Below are 21,712 nucleotides of genomic sequence, written 5' to 3' on the forward strand. Positions count from 1 at the left end.
ATTACAGGCTCCACAGTCTGAGTAAACAGAAACAGTGGTCTTCTTGATGAATCTCAAGGGGGCGATGTGTGAAGATCGCAGGAATAAGTACATTTTGCTGTTAAGAAAGGGATTATCTCTTAAACATGGGTGAAGAATTAAAGGAAAAAAAATGGTGGAACTCCTGAGCTGCATTTGCTCTGTTATGTTTTCTGACACAGCTGTATAAATGGACTTGTACAGTGCTTTTCTACTCTATTTGAGCACTCAACTTTCTTACTGCAAACCTCACTGTGCCTAAGTGCTTTTACACACATTCACATACACTGCAATGGATGCATCTTGGGGTTCATTACCTTGCCCAAGGATACTTTAACATGCAAAGCTTCTTAGAAAGTAACTGAAAGTTAGAAAATAGCGTGAGGTTTTGAGTTGTGTCAAAAAGGAATCACTTTGACTTTGCTTTGCTAATCAGAAAATGTTCTTTTTCAGTGGTGGAAACAAGATTTCATATCTATGAATGCCTCTTTACATTTACACTCTAGCTCTTCATAGTTGGAAAAGGACCACCCTGAACTATTTTTTCAATGGCACTGGACTGTACTTTATGAAAAGAAATCAATTATGAGAGCCGAGAGAATGTGCTTTACTTGTAGCATGAGCACATTAATCTTTGGGATATTTGTCATTTATAGGATCTGAGTGACAGTTTTTGACATAAACTGTTGCAACTGCTGCCATGATGTGATGGCAACTAGCAAAAAAGAAAAATTCAAAACTCAATGCATGAATTAAAAGGTCAGGACATATTCTGGTAATTTTTTGTAGACATTTGGCTAAAGCTATAATATACTGTATCATCAATTTCCTATTTTTAGCCTTATCTGTACTTAAAAAAAAATCCTTTAGAGTAGTACAGCAGGTTATTAAACTGTGAAAGTTTTAGAGGCACAGTTTCCTGCTTAATAGTATCAGAGTGGGTGTGGAGTGATATGTGGTTATGGCCAATTAGATTGGCTTCTGGCAGATTATGACCAAGTCAACTGTTTGTCTTCTCCCATCTCTGCACAGCTGGGCTGACTCCTGTTATTCTGCAAATCACAGCACCATCCTATTACGTCTGCTGTAGCTTTTGTTTCATTTATACCCCTGCCCACTCTGGCCTCAGTACGGGCAGGAGATAGATATTTGACAGAAAGATAAGACAATAATATGACTGTATGTCTCTGCGTCACAAAATTGAAACCGACATGCCTGCTAACAGCACTTGCCACAGACAACGCGTAGCAGAACGAAAAGATCTCAAAGGCATACTCACTGGTGTGTATCATGGGGCTGAACCTTTCTTATCTTTGTGCATTCCATAACTACACACATTTAATCTTTTACTGGCTTAAACTCTGCTTGGTGTATGCGTACGTTTCTGTTTCCTGTGTGGTTTTGTCTACATGTGGATTTTTGCCCCGTTTCACAAGTGTGGACTTAAATATTTGTTGTGTGTTGTGTTTTCCTGGGTTTTAAACTCCATGTCAATATGCTGGATTATACCTAACATGACAGATGACTTACTGTGACTTACCTCTTGTGACTTACTTATAGTACTGTACTGTATTGGATAATGTTTGTGACGGTGTGGCTGATATTTTTTATCTTTTGAGTCTGCTAGTGTGCACTACTGAAGAAGAAACTACTAGAAAGGTGGTTTTGAGAGGGCTGTTTTGGCAGTTTATAGTTTTGGCCTCTGCCTTTTCTGCAGATAGTTTGTCAGCCACACGCAAGATACAGTCACAGAAGTTTACAGGGACTGTAGCTGAGATCAAGGTAAAGGCCAGATTAGAAGATGTGTGTGGTTTGCGTAGAAGGACCAAGATGCAAATGCACCCTTTTGTCTTTAAGAGCCTGTCACTCGCTCATGTTTTGTGCATTTTTAATGTGCTTGTAACTTCCCCCATATGAAGTATCTTTTTCTGTTATTTTCCAGGATGGCTGTTGTCTGAAAACTCAACAGGTTCCCATCTCGAGATGCTTTCTGGTCATTTTCATAAATTATAATTACGTGTCGCACTATGACAGCAGGCTCCAGCTGGATAAGAGGAAGAAGATGAATGGACAATGGATGCTATTGCTTTAGATTGAAATAACCCCCTTTTTATTGTTAAAAAATGCTTTTTAATAATTTAAACCCTTTCCTTGTACATTTAAGTGCATATTTGTGAATATATCCATGTTTTAACACTATAAAGGCATGATGCACAGTATATTACTGTGAAAAACAGGAACAGATTTGACTAATAGAACAATGACATTTTAACTTTTAGATTCTTCAAATACCGACATATTGTAGCAGACAGTGACACACATGATTGCATACTGTGCTGATTCTTCTTTCGGTTTTAGGGATTGCCACAGTAGATCATCTTCCCTATCCCTGATGTCCTCTTCTGTCACATTAACCCTCCTTCACTACATCCATGAACCTCCTCTGTTGTCTTCCTCTTTTCCACCTGCCTGGCAGCTCCATATTCAGCATCCTTTGTCCAATATTTCCACTATCCCTTCTCTGCATATCCAAACAATCTCAGTCTTGCCTCTCTAACTTTCTCTAACTCCAAAGCACTCAACCTGAGCTGTCCCTCTGATATACTCTATCTCTCTAATCCTTACTTTCAAATCCTGTCCCTCCTGAAAACCTTAGCATCTTTAACTCTGTCACCTCCAGCTCGGCCTCCTGTCTTTTTGTTAATGTCACTGTCACCAAACCATACATCAGAGCAGGTCTCACTACCATCTTGTAAACCTTCCCTTTCAGTATTGCTGCCATCCTTCTGTCAGAAATCACCCCTGTCTGCACTCACTCTACCCTACCTGCACTCTCTTCTTCACCTCTTTTGTGCACTGTCTATTACTTTGGATGTTTGAAACTCATTTTCCTTCACTTCTTCTGCTCCTTGCTTGCTCACCTTTCTACCTGTCTCCCTCTCATTTACGCACATGTATCCTGTCTCGCTCCTACTGGCTTTCATTCCTCGTCTCTCCAGAGCATACCTCCACCTCTCTAGACTCTCTTCCACCTGCTCCGTACTCTCACTACAGATCACAATGTCATCTGCAAACAGTATAGTTCACAGAAACTCCTACCTGACCTCATCTGTCAGCCTGTCCATCCACCATTGCAAACACACACGGTGCTTCCATGAATCGGTTTTTAATTCAAGGACACTAAAGGTTGGATTGCTTCATACTTTATTTCCATGATAATTCTAATATTTAATGCTGTCCACGTTACACGTACCTATTGAGGATTACCACAATACCTCTAGAGTTGCCTTTTCTATCTATTCTGCTTCCATGATAGGGCAGTCATTGATCTGTTGCCCTGTCTGCACTTAGCTTTAGATGGCTGGCAGCCAGCTCAAGGCAGTCTCTCAGCTAGTAGGCTTATCTCCTTTGGAACATTTATTCCACTGTAGTGTTGGCTTTATTAAATGCCCACATTATTACTGATGGATGGCAGACTGATGCAGCCAGATAAGGAAAGAAAAAGAAGGAGTTCATGTGTGTGTGTAGTTGTCTATGCATAAGAGAAAGAGAGTGTGTGGGTGTGAGTTAGAGAGAAGAGAAGGAATAAAATTACATGCAGTGGATTGGGGTCACGCTGCTCCAGAAAGTCAAATGAATTAGTACGCACCTTCAGGAAACTGTGTTAGGGTACGTGAGCACATGCATATACTATGCATGTCTGATTCACTGTCTTTCTGATTGTCCCATTGGGGCCCTTAATGAACAGACATGCGCTTCCAGTAGAGGTCAAGGTCATGACTGTTATTAGTGCCAGACTGGAGTATCATTCTGTCCTCTGATCAAATCCAACAAGCATGTACCACTGCTGCAAGCTCCATTATCAGCCTTTAGAGCCATATTTGTCCATCAACATCCATGTTGAACATATTTGGCACATTGCCACAAACCTGGCTTATTGACCGTGGCTGTTGTTTGATTACAATCAGATGTTGCTCGAGTCCCATTTCCTGTTAGTTAATGGAGGAACAGACTGTTTGTTGCCTGCCAAGATTTCGCAATTATCAAATGCTCTACATGATAATATGCAGACTCCCATCTTTAATTCCAGGGTTTTTCTAAAAGTATTGCATTATGTGTTTATGAATTACAGCCATTTTCAGGCGCTCAAAACTAAATGGATAACCTAACATAATTTGGATGAAAATCTTTTTCCATCAGTGGCTGCCTGAAGTTCAGGACTCATAGAGATCACCAAATGCTGTGCTCGCTCCCTCGAGATCCTCTGCTAGGCCTTTACTGTGGCCACCTTCAGTTGCTGCGTGTTTATTGGTCTTTCTGCCTTCAGTTTTATATTTCACCCCTACACACTGTTCATATTCTATGCCTTCACAGTAGTGTCTACAACAGTTTTTGAACTACAGCTCAATTCAGAATGCCTAAATAGCCTATCTGACATTAATAATCCTTAATATTTCAGAGTGCAGGGAGAGTGTATTTTTTAGGTTTTACAACACTTCTTTTTTGGAGAAAACATCTATTATCACGCAATGTTGTGTCACTTTTTTCCTAAGATGTGAAAACATAACAGCCATAATGATGATTTCATTATATTTTCTTGAACGTGAAAATGGCAAGAAAATTCTAGAACTGTTGAGATTTATTATATAACCATTAAACTCATGTCTGTGTCAAGGTACCCTCTGACTTCTATATGACCCCTGTTCCTTAAGTGCACCATATATGATCACTCATGTGCTGTTTTACTATTACACTGTTTGGAGTTCCCCCCCTCGATCCTTCAAAGATCTCTGCAGAAAGCTGGGCAAATGTAGTGGGGATCACAGACAGTTCACATGATATTGTTAAGGTCCCCTTTGAATTACACACATGTGGCATATAAGTTTCACATTTTCAAGATTCCCTAAAACCACCAATTTCCTTGATTTGACCTACACAGATGATTCTAAAACCGATCTCAAGAGATAAGGTTCAAATTATTTGACCTGGAAACAGCCTCATGTAGCAAAAATTGTAGCAACCTACGAATATGAATACCTTTATTAGTCCCACAATGGGGAAAATTACAGTACAACAGTATGAAATTTTAAAATATTTTCATTTTGTGTATTTGGGGGTCACTGTAAGAAAAGTCATCAAATTTCAGGCTAAAATAATTACATTTTGGGTATTTTTTCTGGGGCAGCACGGTTGTGCAGCAGTTTGCACTGTTGCCTCATAGTGAGAAGGTCTGGGTTTCGATTTCACCTTGACCCAGGCCTTTGCTGTGTGGAGTTTGCATGTTTTCCCCATGTTTGCATTTCCTCCCACAGTCCAAAAGATGTGGGGTTAGGTTAATTAGTGATTCTAAATTGCCCATAGGTGTGAGTGGTAGTCTGTCTCTCTGTGTTAGCCCTGTGACAAGCTGGCGACCTGCACAGGGTGTACCCCGCCTCTTACCCTGTGACGTTGGGATGGGCTCCAGCCCTCCGTGACCCTGAAAAGGATAAGCAGAAGAAGATGGATGAATGGATTTTTGCTGCTGTCAAATGTCAGAAAATAATAACTGAGAAGCATGCCCTTTTGAGAGTATAGCCCTGTATACTTCATAATTTGTCCTGCTATTTCTATCAGCAGTCACAACATCAATAAACAGTAGTATAATACATGCCCATGCCATAACACTACCTCCACCATGTTTGACAGATAATGATGTGGTATGATTGGGATCCTGACCTGTTTCTCTCCTTCTCCAAACCTTTCTTATTAGTTTGGTACAAGTTACTTTTGATTTCATCTGTCTGAAGATTTTGTTTTTCAGAACTCTGCAGGTAATTTAGATGTTTTCTGCAAAGTCTAATCTGGTGCTCCTGCTCTTGACACACCTTGAATAAAAGTACAAAAACTGTGACACTGCCCAACTCTACCTATTTTTCGACTGGTTCTGGTTTGTTGTCCAACTAGAGCGCAGAGCAGCGCGTTGACGCGTACTTCACAGCGCGAGGTCGGCAGATTAGGAGCACCGCTGGTGCGTGCTTCCGCTGCTGCTGCTGGCTCACCTCGAGCGCTCACTCTCCCCACCCCCCCCCCCCCCCCCCCCCCCCCTCTTACCTATCTAACGCACCTCCACTCTGGTCACCTCTTAAAGTAAAAACCCAAGGAGCTGCAATGAAGGAGCGCAAGTAAAAAGATGGAGGAATGACTGGAGTGCGGTTAGTTGTTGGCGGACAGACAGGAGAACCGCTGTCGCAGAGGACGAAGAGGAGGAGGAGGAGGAGGAGAGTCAAAAGAGAGAGGGAAGCAGACGCATCTCACATCTGCGGTGACTTTGGGGATTTCTGGACAGCGTGGGGAGAAAAAGGAAGATACGCTTGCATTTTCTCGATACTGTTAAAATTTCCAGCGCACAAGAGGAATTATTAGGATATGTTTGGATTGCCGGTGTGTTTTGGACCAATATGTTGTTCATTTTGGCAACCTTTGCAATTTCGGTAATTAGGGGAACATGATTTAAAATAGTTGCAGAATATTTAACGGATTTATTAAAAATAAATACTGTTGCCGGGTGCAGTGCTTTTTTCTGTTCCTCTTTTTTAATTAATTGGGAGCATCCACTGGAGAGTGTTTGGCCACCCAGGGAGCAGCGAAGATTCGTTTTGGGGGTAACGGAGGACGGTTTTAAAGAGGTGATACCCTCCCCCTTCATAAATGTTTGCGTGCCGTTAGTGCTCTCGTTCTCGGTCGACCCCCTCTCTCTCCCTGAGTCTCACACGCAGACAGACGCATCTCGTATGCATACATAGACACGGGCAGCACCGGACGTTATCTCACCCGCACACAAACACACATGCACGCGTAATTGTAGAGACAAACCTTTCCTCTCAACCAGCCAGCCCTCCGCCATCCCTCTCACCCCCCCTCTATCTGATGACTCCCCGGTGTACAGGTGGACGTGGTACGGAGCCGACTGTAGCATCATCCTCATCCTCAACGCCGCCACTGTTATCATCACCATCCTCCTCCTCTTCCTCAGCACCATCACCATGTCCTCGTCGTCGCGCAAGATCTCCTCCGAGTCGTTCAGCAGCTCGGTGGGCTCGGACTGTGGGCTCGAGAGCCCCGGGGGAGACGTAGGGGAGGGCGGGTTGGAGCCGGCGGAGGAGAGCCGAGGCTGCCCCTTTTCTTCCTTTCCCTCTTCCCACAGAGCGGTGCTCTGGAACGGCCGCAGCCCCGCCGAGAGGACGGTGTGCCCGGCGGGTGAGGAACAAGGACCCGTCGGACCCCACAAGAGGGTCACCAGGAGGAGACGGGTGAACCTCGACTCGCTGGGGGAGAGCCTGAGGCGACTGACCTCACCCACGGTAGGATTTCAAACCAGTCTGGAAAGCTTCACCATGACCTAATGAAATGTCATTAACATATTTCTAAAGAAAGTTGCAGCGAAACGCATTTTGGCTCCTGCACTCCAATATAGGTCACAACGGGGACTTAAAGTGTGTGAATTTGTGATAAAAACTTGGTGAAAATTATAAACGATTCTTCTAAACCTAATTAAAATGTTGGTCATACAGTGTATAATTAGGCCCATTACTGAGCAAATCAGTATCTTCGTTATAACAGTATTATAATGATCTAACATCCTGATGCGTTTATTCCACTGCTCAGAGATATCTCCAAAGTTTAGAAGGAGCACAGACACAGCCATAAAAACATAACAAAAGAGCAACATTCAAGCTTTCCCACATTAGTGTGTTTCTCCCAAAAGCCCAGACAATATCTTTTCTTACATCATGATATGATGTGTGCTGTGCTGTCTACAAAAAAAGCCTCTTTTCATCCTTCACCTCTGATAGCCTGAATCATCTGGCTGATTATATAATAAATATGTTGTTGTGAGTTGGAGAGAGAGAGAGAGAGAGGGAGAGAGAGAGATGCCGTAGCTTGTCTGTGTATATGCAAGGATGTGGGGAGTGTGGCGAATGAGCCGTTAGTGTGTCTGTGTGTCTCAGTTGTGTTACAGGCTGTAATACAATAAAACTGCTATTAGAACTGAGTGCGATTGTGATGGATGGATGGTGTGTTATTAGGGAATTTGCTATTGCACGGTCCTTTGTGATGGTACATTGGTTTGGGGTTTGATTGCATCTGTTGTTATGTAGTTACTCAAAAACAGAAAACACATAGACAGATGGACAGACAGATGTCAAAGATGTGGACAAATAGAAATGCCAGTTGGGAGAGGACATTAGCTTTTAAATAAATCACACCACAGTTTCTGATACTTATGATATTAAGGCACATGCAGATTATAAGTATGTGTGTAACTGTATCATTTTCATCATTTATATCATGTTTATTTTCTTTTTACACAGTCGTTGATGATGTAAAAGAAGTAAAATAGCCTGTCACCATATTCTAGTATAAACAGCAAAAGGTGACGCTGCATGTGGAGATTTTGCTGTTCAGTGTCTTCAAAATGGGGTTAAGAGCTCACCTAATCCAAACTTCTCTCTGGTCAGAGATGATATTATTCCCGAAGATATTTGTAGGCACTGGAATTTCACTAGTCAAACTGGAAAAATGTGCGTGCTGTGGATAAACTGAGGAATAGGGTAATGAACAGTGGCATCAGCGATAACTGACAGTCATCACAATGGTGAGCACATTATTGCAAATAGCTCCCTGTATCTGATTCACTAAAGTAAAAGAAGCTTATTTACTTGTGGCATTTTTTTAGGGACATACAAATAATCTTAAGATATTCTGGTGCATTTATAGAAGTAGCTTGTCGAGGCATTGTGATGTCTATTTAGGATATTAGCTCGTAAATGTTGTCATAAATTAGTTCAGTACAGATGGCCCGATTCTTAAAAAATGCAAAATCAGAGCAAGGGTAATCTCCTTAGTGCCTGGTGGGGGGAAATATGTACAGAGACGATCCTAAATATCTGGTGTTTCTCCCCCTGATAAAAAAAAATAAAGCTTGGTTTGCAATAATAGTAGTAACTTTGCTATTTCATGTTGAGAATCTAAAACATTATGAACCGGTTGTTTGTAACAGCTTGACCATGCTTTAATATGAGCAGGCAATGTTTCAGTTTGCCATACTGGATACCAAGGTACAAGCGGAAGACTTTGACCAGCAAAGTGTGGTGCTGAGCTCTGCAACAGGCTGGAGATGTGTCCAGGGTGTACCCTGCCTCTCACCCTATGACAGCTGGGATAGGTTCCAGCCCCTCCATGACTGTGAACTGGGTAAATGGAAGAAGATGGATGGATGGATGGATGGCTGGATGGATGATGGATGGATGATGGATGGATGGATGGAGTACCATGTTGATTCCTTAGACTGTATGTAAAAGATGGCATTAACCTCCAGGTCCTGATAGGCTCTATTGCACAAGTTCCTTAAATTTGTGTTTTTTTTCTAATGGCCAGCAAAGGGTGAGTCCTTCAGTCATTCCTGTTTTGCCTAAAACAAGTTTGTCCAAGAGAACAGAACAGAACCCTCCTTCTGTCATAATTTAGCACCTCAGTAAACACTTTCTTAACGAGTTTATGTTTTCAGTTACTTAAGTCTTTCTGAATACAGCATGATGTTCCTTCTATTTATTTATGTGGATAGCACTTTTTAAAACACACAGTTACAAAGTGCTTCACAGTTTGGATAAAACCACACATTAAAGATAAGTGTACAAGTCCCAGCATATAGACACACAGTCAAACATAAGGTCTTACTTTCAGTCCCACATACATACATACTTCCATGCATGTATTAAATTTAAACAATAGCCAAAAAAATAAAAGATTAAGGAAACGCTAACCTATAAAAATGGACTTTTCAGCAGTCATTGAAAACAAATCACTAATTCAACTGACCTGAGGAAGGCTGTTCCAAAGTTTAGGCGCTACAACCTCAAAAGCGTTTGGAACAGTTAAGAGATCTCGACTGCATGATCAGAGAAGCCAGAATTTTTTACTGGAAGAAAGAAGAGGAGTGATGTGCAAGCGCTGGCCCGTTTTGGTTAGCAGCCTACTGGTCCACAGCTGTGTTGTGGATCAGTTGGAGACAGGAAAAGGAGGCCTGAGAGATGCATGTGAAAAGCGAGTTACAGGCGGGAGCAAATTAAACTGTGAATTAAAAGCTCAAAATTTTTTGGGTGCCAGTGAAGGTCTAATTTTTCCATGTTACTTAGAAGAAAGAACCAGGACTCTGTGAGCTTCAAGATAAGAGATTCAAAATCCAAACTTGATGTTGTTCATGACTGACCAGCTTAGAGTAGCTGTCAGGGCCGAACACAAGGAACCCCACTTTTGCCAGGATTGAAATGGATTATATTTAAAGACATTTAGTTAATAATAACAATGAAGCATTGGGAGAGGCTGTTGAGGTTGTTAGGCTTAACAGATAAGCCAAGCAATGGTAGGGGATGCCTTTGAAACTGTTAGGTAAATGACTCAGGGGTAACATATACAGTGAAAACAGGACTGGTCCAAGAATTGAGCCCTGGGGGACTTCATATATGAGGGACACAGCTGAGGACATATAGGTATTATTATGGATTCTGTCAGAAAACTATGAGAACCATTTGAGAGCGTCACCAGACATGCCAGTTCCATAATTTCTCAGTCTGGATGTGGATGTGGATGTGGGGACGTCTGTCTTTTGATTACAGTATCAAGTTCCCACTGATGATAATCTGGTTTCAAAAATTAAAGATGGAAACATTAACTCAAATTTTCAAAATGCAAGTCCACAAATGTCAGTGGCTTTGTCCACTGGTTATATACAGTCTATGGTTGATTCTCAGTTGTACCAATATTATGTTCAGTGTTTCTAATATTTAAAAAAATTTACCTTACATTTCACAATCCTTTTTCCCTTGTCTTGGGGAATTGCTTTCTTGACAGTCAAAATGGCCTGAAATGGTGAAAATGAAGGTAATGAGAATGTATAGCCTTGTCAAAACAAACAAATGGAACAGCAAATGTTTATGGTCTGTTCAGTGAAGAATGAGGAACAAAGCAATGCGTTGTCATTCCAGCAGTAACATGTAGTTCCACTTGGACAGAGATAAATATAATAGATGAACGGATAGATAACCATTAGGTATAAAACACATAACAGTCTTTGCTTCTAATCTGTTCTCACATGGTTTTGAGGTCTGTGTGTTCTCCACATAACAAGAGCACTCCTGTGTTTTCATCAGGCAACAGGAGGTTGTGGGAATAGGTTTCTCCAAATTGCAAACACTCAGCCCTTGTGCTCCCGTTCCTGGGAGAAATAGATGTTGTGGTGAAATCGATGCAGAAGAGCAGCGATTGTCAGCCTTTTTTTTTTTTTCAATGGCCAAGCATAACCTCGCAAAATAATGATATTCAATAGCATAGTTAAAAAAAACTGAAGTTGGTGTATATTGGAGTGGACCACTGAGAGCCAGCTTCAGCTCTCAGCTGCAGCTCTTACTGACCCTGATCTTTAATAGATCTGTGAAAAAATAGGGAAGAGGGAACACTTAAAGACTGATTAGTATAACACTCAGTGATCGTAATATCCAGCATTTACTGTGCACGTGGGCGACACTGTAGAACTGTGTGTTTCTGCAGGTATGTTTTTTTTTTTTGTTGCAACTAGATGCAATAGTTTGGCAGAGCCTTTTTTTAATTCTAATGCATAAGGTTATTATGGTGTGTTTTGGCCACAGGAAAAGGGAAAATGTCCAAGGTCAACTTTAAGAGTCTGTGTGTTGAAGCAGCTCTGCCAAAAAGCCATCAGCTTTAAAGCATGTTTAATGTTTCTCTGCTATGGAAATGTAGGGAGTGATAGAAATGGGGAGGGGATTCAAATGGAGTCATAAGCAGCGACATACATATGCAAATTAACTCACTCAGACACTCACTTACTGATCAAACAACACTTTTATTATCTTTTTTTTCTCCCTCTCACACAAACTCTGCTCGCGCACACAATGGGTGCGTGCAGAGGCAGCGTCGATTGTTGATTGCACTGGACCGTGACTGACAGAACAGTGCGTGCTCTCTGTGGTTGTCCTCACCCTCATCACAGTGACCTGGAAGAAATAACACACACAGATACATCCGTGCACACACACATTTACATGTGCTCTCAAAGGCTCTCCCTGTTTCTTGCTCCCTTAGTTTCGTGTATACACATGAAAGGTGGCCATTAGCTCGGTGACCTGTAATGCTGATCAGAAGGCCCTGAGTGCTGGTCACAAATATGAAAAATGTGGAACAAGTATGTGTGCGTGTGCTTAGGAGTAGATCTGTGTGCCTAGAAGCTAAATACACATTGTGCTGTCTGTGTGCACATACCAATTTTTTTTTGGTATTGTTTTGAATGAGATTGCCTTTTGTGTCCGTCGCTGTTGTTTGTATACTTTCCATGAGCCATGAACCAGCACGTTTTCTTAAAGTTGTGACAGTCTTGCTCTACAGTAGAGGTGGGAATCACAGAGGGACTCCTGGTATGATCCTATCATGATACACAGTAATACTAGTATGATACGGTAACCAAAGGAGAAAAAGTGGCCCTAATAAGACAAAACTTAGAAAATAATTAGTTCTCTGATTTCCCCTGCTGTCTGTCATCTTCATCACTGTGAGTTTCTTCTTCTTCTTCACCGAGTTTTTCAACTTCTGTTTACTTTACCCACATTCATTTGGTAAACTCCACTTAAAGGACTCCACTTTAAGTCGTGAAGTAGTGACTCGAACAATTCAAATTGGTGGGAGAATCGGTTTAGAGCCCTTTCATGTTTTAATAAATCAACTTACCAGCCACTGGACGTTAATGCAGATATCTAATCAGCCAATCACATGGCAGAAACTCAAGATGACCTGCTGAAGTTCAAACCGAGCACCAGAATGGGTGATTTAAGTGACTCTGAATGTGGCAGGGTTGCTGGTGACAGATCAACTGGGATATTTCCAAGGATTCAAGATTTTTTATTTGCCATTTGTGCATGAACCAAGGTCTAGGCACATTGGAATTTTTTGCGCAGGGCTCTCTTGTATTCAACCAAGTATAAAAAGAGAGCAATAAGTATAAGATATAGAACAAAAATATAGAAGTTAAAAGCAATATAGAAATAGACAATATAGAAGTTAAAAATCTCAGTAGCACAATATCAAAACAACTGTTGAAACTATATACAATAAGAGTTAGCAAGTTTAGAGGACAAAAATATAGAAATTAAAAAACAATATATAAATAGACAATATAGAAATTAAAAATCTCCATACAACTGTCTGTAGGGTTTACAGAGAATGCCCCCCCACAAAAAAACAAAACAAAACAGTAAGCAGCTGTTCACTGGGCAAGAGATGTCAGAGGTCGGAGAGAATGGCCAGACTTCTTCGACTTCACCACTCGTTGCAGCCAAAGTCTGTAGAAGAGCATCTCTGAATGCACAAATTAAACAAAAATATAGAAATTAAAAAACAATATATAAATAGACAATATAGAAATTAAAAATCTCCATACAACTGTCTGTAGGGTTTACAGAGAATGCCCCCCCACAAAAAAACAAAACAAAACAGTAAGCAGCTGTTCACTGGGCAAGAGATGTCAGAGGTCGGAGAGAATGGCCAGACTTCTTCGACTTCACCACTCGTTGCAGCCAAAGTCTGTAGAAGAGCATCTCTGAATGCACAACACATAGAAACTTGGAGCAGATGAGCTACAACGGCAGAAGACCACACTGCCAGTCCTGTCAGCTAAGAACAGGAAACTGAGGCTCACTAAAATTGGACAACAGAAAACTGTGGAAAATGTTGCTGATCTGATGATTCTCAGTTTCTGCTGCAACATTCAGATAGTAGGGTCACAATTTGGTGTAAACAAAATGAAAGTATGAATCCATCTTGCCTTGGATGTGGTGGCGGTGCTGTAAAGATATAGGGGATATTTCTTGGCACGCTTTGGGCCTCTTAGTACCAACTAAGCATCATGTCACAAAGCTCAAATCATCTCAAACTGGTTTCTTGAACATGACAGTGAGCTCACTGTATTCAAATGGCCTTCACAGTCACCAGATGGCAATCCAATAGAGCACCTTTGAGATGTGAAGGATTGAGAGATTCACATCATAATGTGCAGCCAACAAATCTGCAGCAACTGTGTGACACTATCATGTCAATAAGGACCAAAATCTCTCAGGAATGTTTCCAGCACCTTGTTGAGTCTGTGCCATGAAGAATTAAAGCCGTTGTAATTAGGTACTTGCAAAGTGTACCTAATAAAGTGTCCAGTGAGTGTATATTTATATTTGGTGCCAGATTATTGGTAATTGTATCGCAGAACAAAGCTATACAGTGTATTGCAGTATTGACATTTTGTCCCACTCCTATTCCACACAGTCTACCACAATCCACACAATCAATAATTACATCATATGGTGCTAATATTGTTGTTATTTGTATTATTAAATTACATTATTTTGACTATCCATAACGGGCCCTGGCAGCTAAGAGAGGCAGGGTTTTGCAGATTTGATAGCACTACCTACAAGCAGAAGATCAAACCCAAACGACACACACACACTCACACACACACAGGCACAAAGGTACAAAGTCTACAAAAAAGCGAGTCATGAACTCTCCATTTGTTTGTTCAGATATGTTTTTTAATGAAACTGGAACAGTGTAGCTGCAATTATAATGTGACAGTATTTTAAATACAGTAATAGAATAGGATGTAAACAGCTAATGGGCTTGCGAGTAACCAAGGCTGAAGGCTGTCATTGATCCACTGAAGGGCTTACACCTTGCATGTTTTTTCTTCATAATGATTTTTATTCATGCACAGCTGTCCTCAAGTGGCCGGAATTTACCCAACTCTAAGCCAAGATTTTGCTTTGCCTTAAATATACAAGAAAAATCTCCACGAACCGTCTCAGAGAAGAGTGTTGTGGTTAAATGCGGGCTGGGGGGAAGGCCTGCAGACGAGTTGACACACACAGCTCCCAAATGTCAAGCATGCATTGTGCAGACCTCCGTGTTGAGAAAATTGGCTGCTTTATTCAACTCCTGTCCAGAGGCTGGTTTGAAATGTAAAAGTGTCGAAGAAGACAGGATAGCGCATAAAGAGTTCAAAATAAACAGATGCGCAACCTTATCCGAACAAACCCCTGCGAGAAGCATGATTCAACCTTTGTAGTGACAATTATCAAACCTGTTCAGGCCATGCTTCTCTTTTGCATTACATTTGTTTGGCAGGCACGTTTGTCTAAAGTGATTTACAGTAAGTGTATTCAACCTTTGTTGAGGCAACAGCTAGATATCATCAAATATTCACTCCTGCTACATCTGACACACTCGCTGCATTACACTGTGGCACTTTACAGTCACATTAACTGCTAAACTATTCTCCGTAAGAGCCTTAAAATCCAAGTAAAATACAACAATTTGCACAGAGCTGTTTCACTTTGTACGTGGTTTACTGCTCATCACTCATTTATTATCTCACGCTGGGTTAATCACGTATGGTCTCATCTGGCGTACGAATTTCTATTTTCTTTAGAGGTGCTGGTGGTGTTGAAGCACCAGTAGCCACTGCTTCATGACCACAGGCCAAACCATTTCACTCTAATGGAAATATGGAGGAGGAAAATATAATAAAAGAAGAAAAGGAGGAGCAGGTCCACCGTGCTGTGCACGCACGTCTTTGTGTTATAGGGAATCAGTCACACAGACAGACAGGAACGGCAGATTCACATGCAAGCGCATGACTAAATCTCACGGGAAGACAAAGCAATGCAGAGCAAAAAGAGAAACGAGGTGGTTATTGGTGAGGTTGTTTCTCTTCCAAGGTAAAGAAACAGAGCAAACAAAGGAGACAGCGTGAGCTTCATAAAGAAGATGGAAGCTGGAGAATGAAGGGACAGAAATAAAAGAGAAGGCTGTGAAAAAAATGTTTATATATTTAATTCAAATTATTTAATATCATCACCCTCTTAAAATAATTGCCTAAGTCATTTTTCAATGCGCATTTTATTTTTGCCTAAATCGTTTGGTTCAGTTTTTTGTCTTTTCTGAAAAACCTGAAAAAAAAATGACTTAAGCCATTATTTTAAGAGGGTGACGACATGCAGTTTAACACTTTCATCATTGCCATGATTCTGTTGTTCCCAGCTGCAGGATTCAATAACCCACGACCACAAGAAGGGCATCTTGATTTGGTTACTCGCTGCTTACCAAATCCTACCATCTCAGCACCTCTGTGTGACTGAGTGTGATTAATGTGTGCACAGTAAACATGACAGGGATGCAACAATGCAGACTAATGACGATGAGTGTGTACAGTAGGTTTGCACGTATGCACGTATGGGGCTGATAGCAGTGTGTCACTGTGTGTTTGGTCAGGTTGTAGAGTGTTGCACACACAGACTATAATGTTTTTGGTCAATGAAGGACACAGAGACTGTCATGGGAAAACACTAGTTGTGTTCTACACGGGCATACACAAATATGCCGTAAGTTTTTTCCCCCGTCACTATTAGTATTGGAACGTATGGCCCACTGGTTGCATTTTCACTGATGAGTTGTGCCCATGCTGTTAGGTTGATGTGTGTGTGGCTGGTGCTAAAAAGTGACAAAACACATTTGTATCAGCAGGTGTTTTTTTAAGCAGCTATGAACAAAAATGTGGACGTGAACTTTGTCTAATAGGTTAGCTACAATATGACGTCTAACCTTTATTTAACCTGACGGTGAAAGAACTCCATTTACCTTTTAAAACACCCGATGACGCACATACAGACTGCTTCCCTGACTACCTCTCATTTCTCATGTTTTTGCACTGCATGTCCGCAAATCAGTAGTCTTATGTTTGTTATTCCCTCTCTGTCTGACACACACACACACACACACACACACACACACACACACACATGCACACACACTGTCCGGAGTGGGTGGAGGCCTCAGAATGACCTCTCCAGCTGGCACACTGTGTTCTAGTATTGTCACTACAGCCTTGTATTTCAATTGTACCACAGATAATCACATTGGACCCGCCCTCTTGAGCTTAGGCTGTCAGTAACGCAAAACACAACAGCTGCACACACACGCACACATTTAAGCTGCTTGTTTGTTATAGTCATTTTGAAATGTTTTTATTTAACTTTTTTTTTTTTTTTTATGAAATTTAAAATTTAAAATAAAATGGAACAGAAAAAAATCTCTTTGGATGGAGGCTAGTTACCCCCCCAGGACTAGACTGTCACTGGTAGAAAGTAACATTTATAACAGAAATAGCAGTTTACTCATGTATTTTTTTTTTTTTGCCTTGTAACATCAGATGTGTTGATTTGTCATATGAAAAGCACACGTTCCAAATATCATTATCATTTTTAATTACTGTTATTCAATTATCCTGATAAGCCATAACCATTGGACAGTGACCTGCACGATCATAAACCTGAGGCATCTAAAGCGACTTCAGCCATTAGTAGTATTCATACCTGTGCTGTTCTGTAATATGTCAAAAAGTCTTCAGTAGAAAAAAAGCCCATTATATATGAATCTGTCTTGGCTGCAGTTACACATCAAGGCCCAGTTGGTCACAAGTAATCTGACTGGATTTCAGTTATCAGATTTGATCACGCCTTAAAAATAGGTTGTTAAAAAAAATACTGTTGAGCTGTCCAGGATGTACCCTTGCCCTGATGTCAGCTGGGACGGGTGACGACCCTGGCTAACCCTGGCCGAATAAGCCGATAAGAGGATGGACGGATGGATTCTGAAATTTGATTTCATTATGTCTTTGTTTTCTGTACGTGTTGTCGAAAACCTGCTAAAAGGGTTGCGATACCTGGGATTTTAAATAAACGAATAGGTAAAATCATCCTCATCCCAGCAGAAGCATGGATTTCACAGGAAATCCTATGACAGCTGGGTCAGCTGGGTTGGAGAATTGGTTAAGAAAATGGACAGATTCAGTGCAAGACTGTTGCAGCTTAACTTCATCTACCTCTAACCTCATCTACATGTATGTTCTCAAGCTGAGCTATAATACCAGGTAAAAGAACAGCAATAAATCATGAAAACATTTTCATTGGTTATATTTTGGGGGCGCTGGTAAATTGGAACGTGAAGTTAAGGGAACTTGGCATTTATCATAAAACACTGTGATAAAGTGGTGCAACCACTCATGGAAGCTATTTGCACATCTTCTTGCAGACGCAGACTGTTCAGGAAGCTCTACAGCGGACTCTACAATTCTACAGACAGCAGGAGATCAGGTAAGACCATCTTACAGTCGGTCTGTCTTGCTCCTTCCTTCTCTGACTCCCATCTTTTATCCGTCTTCCTGCATGGAAACTTCCTCTGTTACTTGTCGTCTTTCTGCTGTCTTGTCTCAGTATCCTCCAGCACTCATTTTCTCCCTTTTTCCTTGTTTTTTCTCACTTGGCTCACTGTCACACATGTTTATGTGCACATCCATTCAGAACCTGCGAACCTTTCTCATGTCTCTGCTGCCTCCCATTCTCCTCGCTGTCTTTTCTTCCTCTGTTTTAGCCACACTCGTACAAGCAAGACAGACAAACACACACACACACACACACACACACACACACATATAGACAGTCCTTCACCTCTTGTCTCGGCCTCTCTCTGCATCCTGCCCTGTCAAAACTGTAAAACACAGTGGAGAGCATTCAGCCAGGCGTAACACACGTAAGCATTGTTCACAAAGTATATGCTGCATACAGATACGCATACTGGACTGTGACCTGGATTTTTACTGTTATTTCCTGATTTTCTTTTACTTTCTTGACCACTCTGCCTCACACTTTGGCCTCAGTCGTTGTCAGTCAGTATTTTCTTACTTCACTGAATGTGCTTGACTAAGTAATTATCATAATTTCCACAATAATATATACTGCGTTTGTATTAATATTAATATTTTAGTAAGCTATCTTACCTTTAATTTTAGGTCTCGAATTGTCTGACAAGGAAACAAATTGACTTTTGGCACACACACACACACACACACGCACACACGCACACACGCACGATCACCTATCATGACTCAATTATATGTTTGGTTTGTGCACTTTACAGGTGTCAGGAAGTTGGAGGGGAGAGGCGAGAGGAGAAGTGCCCATTTCTAGAAAATTCTGGTTCAGAGGAAGATGTGCTACAAATCCTACAATACATGGCTACCATACTGGGTAAGGATGTGAGATAAAGAACAATGTGAGTGTGTTGCTGTGCATTTGCCAAAGACACTGCTTTTATGGGTTTATTTTTTTCCCCCCATCTGCATGTCTTTCAGTATTAAAATTTATTTGTGCAAGTACATACACAGAACATCCCCCAGAGATTTGACTTGGAAAACACATTGTAAACACTTTTAACCTTTTTAAGGGAGATGCAGTATCATGGGTAGTGTGCATGCAGGCGCAAATATACAACTATTTACAAGGATAAGGAGACACACACCACCACATGCTGTATGACTCACTATGGGGGCTTCTACTGTCTCCAAGGCCCAGCATGAAAAAAAACACACACACACACACTCACACACACACACACACACACACACACACACACACACACACACACACACACACACACACACACACACACACACACACACACACACACACACACACACACATTGTACTGGTGACTCACTCAGTACAGCTTCTTCTTTCTTCTGTTACATCTAAGATCTCTTCCTGCCTCTATCTACAGTTTCGTACCTCCTTCGAGTTCTCTTTATTTTTTTAATGTTCTGATTTTCTGTGGTGTGGAGGTAAGCCTGGTTTACACTGCTGCGTTTGTGTCAGTTTTGCGAAGGTATTTGCCTACGCAGAGCCTGCGCAGAGGGGGTTTTCACCCCACACAAACCTTGTGTGGAGTCCTACAAAAAAAAAAAAAAAAAAAAAAAAAAAAAAAAAAAAGATGACCTGCAGCTCAATGTGGATGATGCTCTGAGTAGGTCGAATGCTGATTGGCTGAAAGGTGAGCAGAAACAGGAAAGGGAGTGACAACAGAGTTATCCATGAATGGCAGAAAAAGAGCAAAGCTCATCAAAAGTAGCATAAAAAGCTGCGATGATTGCTTTTCATTGTTTTTAACACTTGGTTTGGCTACAGCTCTTTCTGTATTATAACTTGGCTCTTCTCCATATCTGAAGGACCATCAAGGGCACAACCAAGAACAGTTCACAGACTGGCTATTTCAGACACTGCACCCCTGGTGACAGTAAACAGCTATAACATGTAGACGATGGCCTGTCCTAGACAGCAAAACCACGTTTTAGACATTACCACCACCATGTTCATTACACTGAGTTTAGCGATAGTAGTGAAAAATGAACATTTCTCCAAATAGACTCAGAGGCCAAATTATTAGCCAGTCAATACTTAACTAATAACTATATCCTTTAACCTTTGTTAATACAATTCAAAATACTTACAGAAAATATAGTGGCTGTTGGCTATCAGCTGTCGCCCAAATTATTATTTTCAACCACTGGATTGCTACTTTAGGCTGGCTGCACCTTTGGGATGCGATGGAACAGGAGATTCCCATCATGTATGTGCAGCAACGAGGCAGCAAGCTAAGCAACTAAGGTATCGTCCGTCATCATTACCCATCCATTCCTCAGAGATCCTAAGTTGTTCCCTTGCTCGATGGGATGTGCAGTCTGTGCAGCTTGTATGGATCTCAGTTGAAACTGACACATGTAGAAATCCAGAAAACTGCCAGTGGAGGTTCTCTAAGGTGCTCCATTTGTTGTAAAAACCCATTTAGGCCTTTTATCTATGATTTTATTCTTTCAGTCACTACCCTGAGCTCATGACTATGGGCGAAGAAGAGTGCAAATCCTTTCTAAGCCTGTAGTTTGGTTTTATGAGTTTGGTTTTAGCAGTTACGTTGCAAAAAATCTAACACTGAGGACTACAGAGGACTCAGCTTTATGGCCGGTGCTGTCACCATGTTTGGACACCCAGAGTATACTCCCAGCCACAAGAACACCAAAATCTCTTCTGCGAGGTTTGTGTTTGTCAGGAGAAGCTGTTAATCTATAACTGGACTCACTCACTGTGCTGTTCACAGTTTTGTTTTTCTGCAAGTCTCTTTATTTGGGCCTTTTGATGTCTTTAATGATACTTTACAAATTCTGTGGATTTTCTTCCATATATTTTTTTTTTTAATAGTTTTGTCTTATTTTGTGGTGTGAGGTTTTATTTATGTTAAATGTCAATTTTTATAATCTTTTAATCCGTTTTTTTTTCTGTCACTCACCAGGCATTCGACATGATTATTTTATTTTATCTGCATTAATTATTTTAGCAAGACTTTGATGTTTGATTATAATAAACATGCATTTTCTCTGCTTGATATCACTAAAATGATTTTTGCTGGATTTAAATCTTCATCTAAACATACCATGGAGCAAAGATGACTTTGTTTTTTTTTTATATATAAAATGCCTCTGTAACAGGAAATTATACTCATGTATGCTTTAAATATTTCTTTTTCAAAAATATGGTTTGAAGATGTTTGATGGACTTTCTTTTCCGTTTGTCACTAATATCCAGATTTGTCAGGACAGGCATTTGATTATGTACATGTGGACAGTTTAGGTGTGTAGTTCAGTATCACTCTCTGTGATATCAAAATTATGTTTGCATCCTCAGAAGAGTGCAATACTACATGGCTGACATGGTGT

General features: G+C 40.9%; 1 protein-coding gene across 1 annotated transcript in view; it reads left to right on the top strand.

Moving 5' to 3' along the window:
* Positions 1 to 6,308: 6,308 nt before the first annotated feature.
* The window catches only part of gucy1a2 (guanylate cyclase 1, soluble, alpha 2), a 44,312-nt gene continuing 28,908 nt past the window's right edge, over positions 6,309 to 21,712 (top strand). The window contains exons 1-3 of the mRNA XM_030745046.1: positions 6,309 to 7,358; positions 18,202 to 18,263; positions 19,087 to 19,196. Of these exons, the coding sequence (XP_030600906.1) occupies positions 7,041 to 7,358; positions 18,202 to 18,263; positions 19,087 to 19,196 (490 nt within the window). The 5' untranslated portion in view covers positions 6,309 to 7,040. The remainder of the gene's footprint in view (positions 7,359 to 18,201; positions 18,264 to 19,086; positions 19,197 to 21,712) is intronic.

Source organism: Archocentrus centrarchus, chromosome 13 (genome assembly GCF_007364275.1).
Source record: "Archocentrus centrarchus isolate MPI-CPG fArcCen1 chromosome 13, fArcCen1, whole genome shotgun sequence".
Taxonomy (NCBI): Eukaryota; Metazoa; Chordata; class Actinopteri; order Cichliformes; family Cichlidae; genus Archocentrus; species Archocentrus centrarchus.